The sequence below is a fragment of the Orycteropus afer genome, unplaced genomic scaffold, assembly GCF_000298275.1.
Source record: "Orycteropus afer afer isolate SDZICR_OR568_19922 unplaced genomic scaffold, OryAfe1.0 scaffold00078, whole genome shotgun sequence".
NCBI lineage: Eukaryota > Metazoa > Chordata > Mammalia > Tubulidentata > Orycteropodidae > Orycteropus > Orycteropus afer.
The window spans coordinates 11561589-11564299 of NW_006921665.1; the positions used below are offsets into that span (position 1 = coordinate 11561589).

The 2711-nt window shown below is 39.2% G+C and overlaps 1 protein-coding gene across 1 annotated transcript; it reads left to right on the top strand.

Annotated features, from left to right (window-relative positions):
• Positions 1–1280: 1280 nt before the first annotated feature.
• LOC103197410 (keratin-associated protein 13-1-like) lies at positions 1281–1821 on the top strand. The gene has a single exon (XM_007941298.2). It carries the CDS (start codon positions 1336–1338, stop codon positions 1819–1821), a length of 486 nt encoding a protein of 161 aa, XP_007939489.1. The 5' UTR covers positions 1281–1335.
• Positions 1822–2711: the final 890 nt, after the last annotated feature.

A 2711-nucleotide genomic window follows, 5' to 3' on the forward strand; every position in this document is an offset into this window, starting at 1 on the left:
GCACAATTAAATCATATATAGTGGGAAAGCCATAGTTTTAAATACATACTTTTTAAAAGAAAAGAAGCTAAAAATCACTGACCAAGTGTAGTCACCACCTATCTGTCAGTGGCAGCTTGCCAGTTGTTTTAATACTGAACAGATTTCAGAGGCACTTCCAGACTAAAAGCGATTAGGAAGAAATTTTGGCAATATATTTCTGAAAATCAATGGAAACCCTATGGATCACAATGGTTTTTTCTACAACGGATCATGAGGATGGTGGGTGCAGGATTGAGCTGTGTTTCGTTCAATTGTGCATGGTGTTGTCATGAGTCTGGGGCTTACTTGAAAACAGGTAACAATAGTTGCAGATATAATCATTGTATTTTCAGGGCTGCCACATATACAGATGAGAATCTGACATGACCACAGGACTCAGATTGGATACATTAAATCTATAACATAATTGTTTGTTTCCCTCATCACAACAGAATGAAGCTCTTTAACTTTTGTTATAAGGGTCCAAATTGATCTCCACTTGTAACGGTTTCAATTTTGTCCCTTCCTGTCACCATATGTTTAAATATTGTCCAAGTTTTTCTCTTGTCCTAGCCATCACTGACATTCAATTTGTCTTGACTAATATTTCTCACCATTCATGAGACACATGAGACACATGAGGTTAATAGGATGGAATAGATGGACAAGAATTTTAGAGAATGAGAAAGAATGAAGATAGGTTAGTAGATTTCTCCTTAAGCCCTAACTAGTGCATTTAATCTTGAGTTTCTGAGGTGGTATCTCTAAGGAAGTAGATTGCCCAATTTTCTTTTGAGGAGTGGCTTGTGGGTTTGAACGACCAGCCTTCTGATTAGCAGTCAAGTGCCGTAGGGTCTATCCCACCAGAGCTCCTTGTATGTAATCCAGTGATAGAAAAAGTATAATATGTTATCTTATTCCCTACACTTTAGAGGAAAGTACTCACCCAGAATAGCCAGAAACAAGACACATGAAATATTGTAAGAGGAAAAAGCATGGATTTCCTGGCCATAATGAGATAAACATTGTCAAACAATTACAGCATTTCTGACAGAGAGCAGTTCATTGGCTTGGTGCTGTAACAACAAATTATAGCAGCCATTAATATAATATGTGTGAAACTATTCAAATGCAATTACAGAGAAGATTATTGAGTTACACATATCTAAATAAGGGAGTGCACATAATAAAAGGATGATCCTATAAGGTACCACACCTATTACTGAGAGTATATAAATGCCCTAGTCCAGAAGTTGACATTAAAACTCAAAATCTTCTCAGTGTAACTCAGCTGAATTCCCATCTCCTGTCAACATGTCCTATAACTGCTGCTCTGGGAACTTCTCCTCCCGCTCTCTGGAGGGCTGCCTTCACTATCCAGTCACCTCATGTGGCTCTTCCTCTCTCAGGAAGCTGATCTACAGTACTGATCTTTGCTCTCCTAGCACCTGTCAACTGGGCTCCTCTCTCTACAGGGGCTTCCAGGAGAACTGCTGTGAGCCCAGAAGCTGCCAGACTTCCCGTGTGGTGTCCAGCCCCTGCCAGATCTCCTGCTACCTCCCAAGGACCTCCACTCTCTGCAGTCCTTGCCTGAGGACTTACACTAGATCTCTAGACTTCAGTTCCAGAAGTTGTCAATCCTTAGGCTATGGATCTAGAAGCTGCTATTCACTTGGCTGTAGATCCAGTGGCTTTAGACCCTTGAGTCACAGAATCTGTGGCTTCCCTTCACTCATCTATGGATCCAGTCTCTGCCACCCAACCTATTTTCCTTTTAGAAATTTCCAGTCATCTTGTTAATGATCAATCTATAGGTCCGGCTTCTACTGATTCATGTCTTTATTGGTCAAACCTGTTTATGCAATGCAGTAAGATTCTAAAGTAAGATCATGTACTATCTTGATTTCTCCATTGAAAGTTATCCTAATATTCCTTAATTAACACCTTCTCTTTTCCTCTACGGTCCTCAAACATTGGCTGATGAACTGACTTTGTAAAATTAATGGATAACCCAAATTGCATTATTGATAAAATTTATGTATTTGCATTTCTCCCCAACATAGGTGGGGTTTCAAATAATTTTATTCCAATAAACTCTTCATTCCGCTATACAAGTATGCCATTAATGTTGTTATTTATTAGCAATGTTAATTGATTGGAATGCTAAGATTTTGGGGGTTATACATTTCTTTGAGGGAGCTCCGGTAGCGTAGTGCCTAAGGCACTCGACTGCTAACCAGAAGGCTGGAGGTTCAAACCCACCAGCCACTCCATGGAAGGAAGATGGGTCAATCTACTTCTGTAATGATACTGCCTTGGAAACCCAAGGAGGGGTGGCTATGAGTCGGGTCCGACTTGACAGCACATAACAACAACAACAACACATTTTTATAAAGCAGTTTTCTCTGTGACCAAAATTTGCATATTTATCCTTTCTCTTTAAGCAAAATACTAAGAGAATTGAGTAGCTTTGTTCACTCAGTGAATATAGATCATATATCTCCAAGGACAGAATATATCAGGGAAGGCTGAAGAGTGCAGGAATAAAATTTACATTTATATGATGATACCATTCATGAAAAAAAAAAAATCAATGGAAGGCCAGTGTGTGGTTGCTCATTTTAAGAAAATAATGCCCTTGGTCTCTGGGAAATCATAGCACAGTGGTTTCATAGATTCTTTTTTTTTTT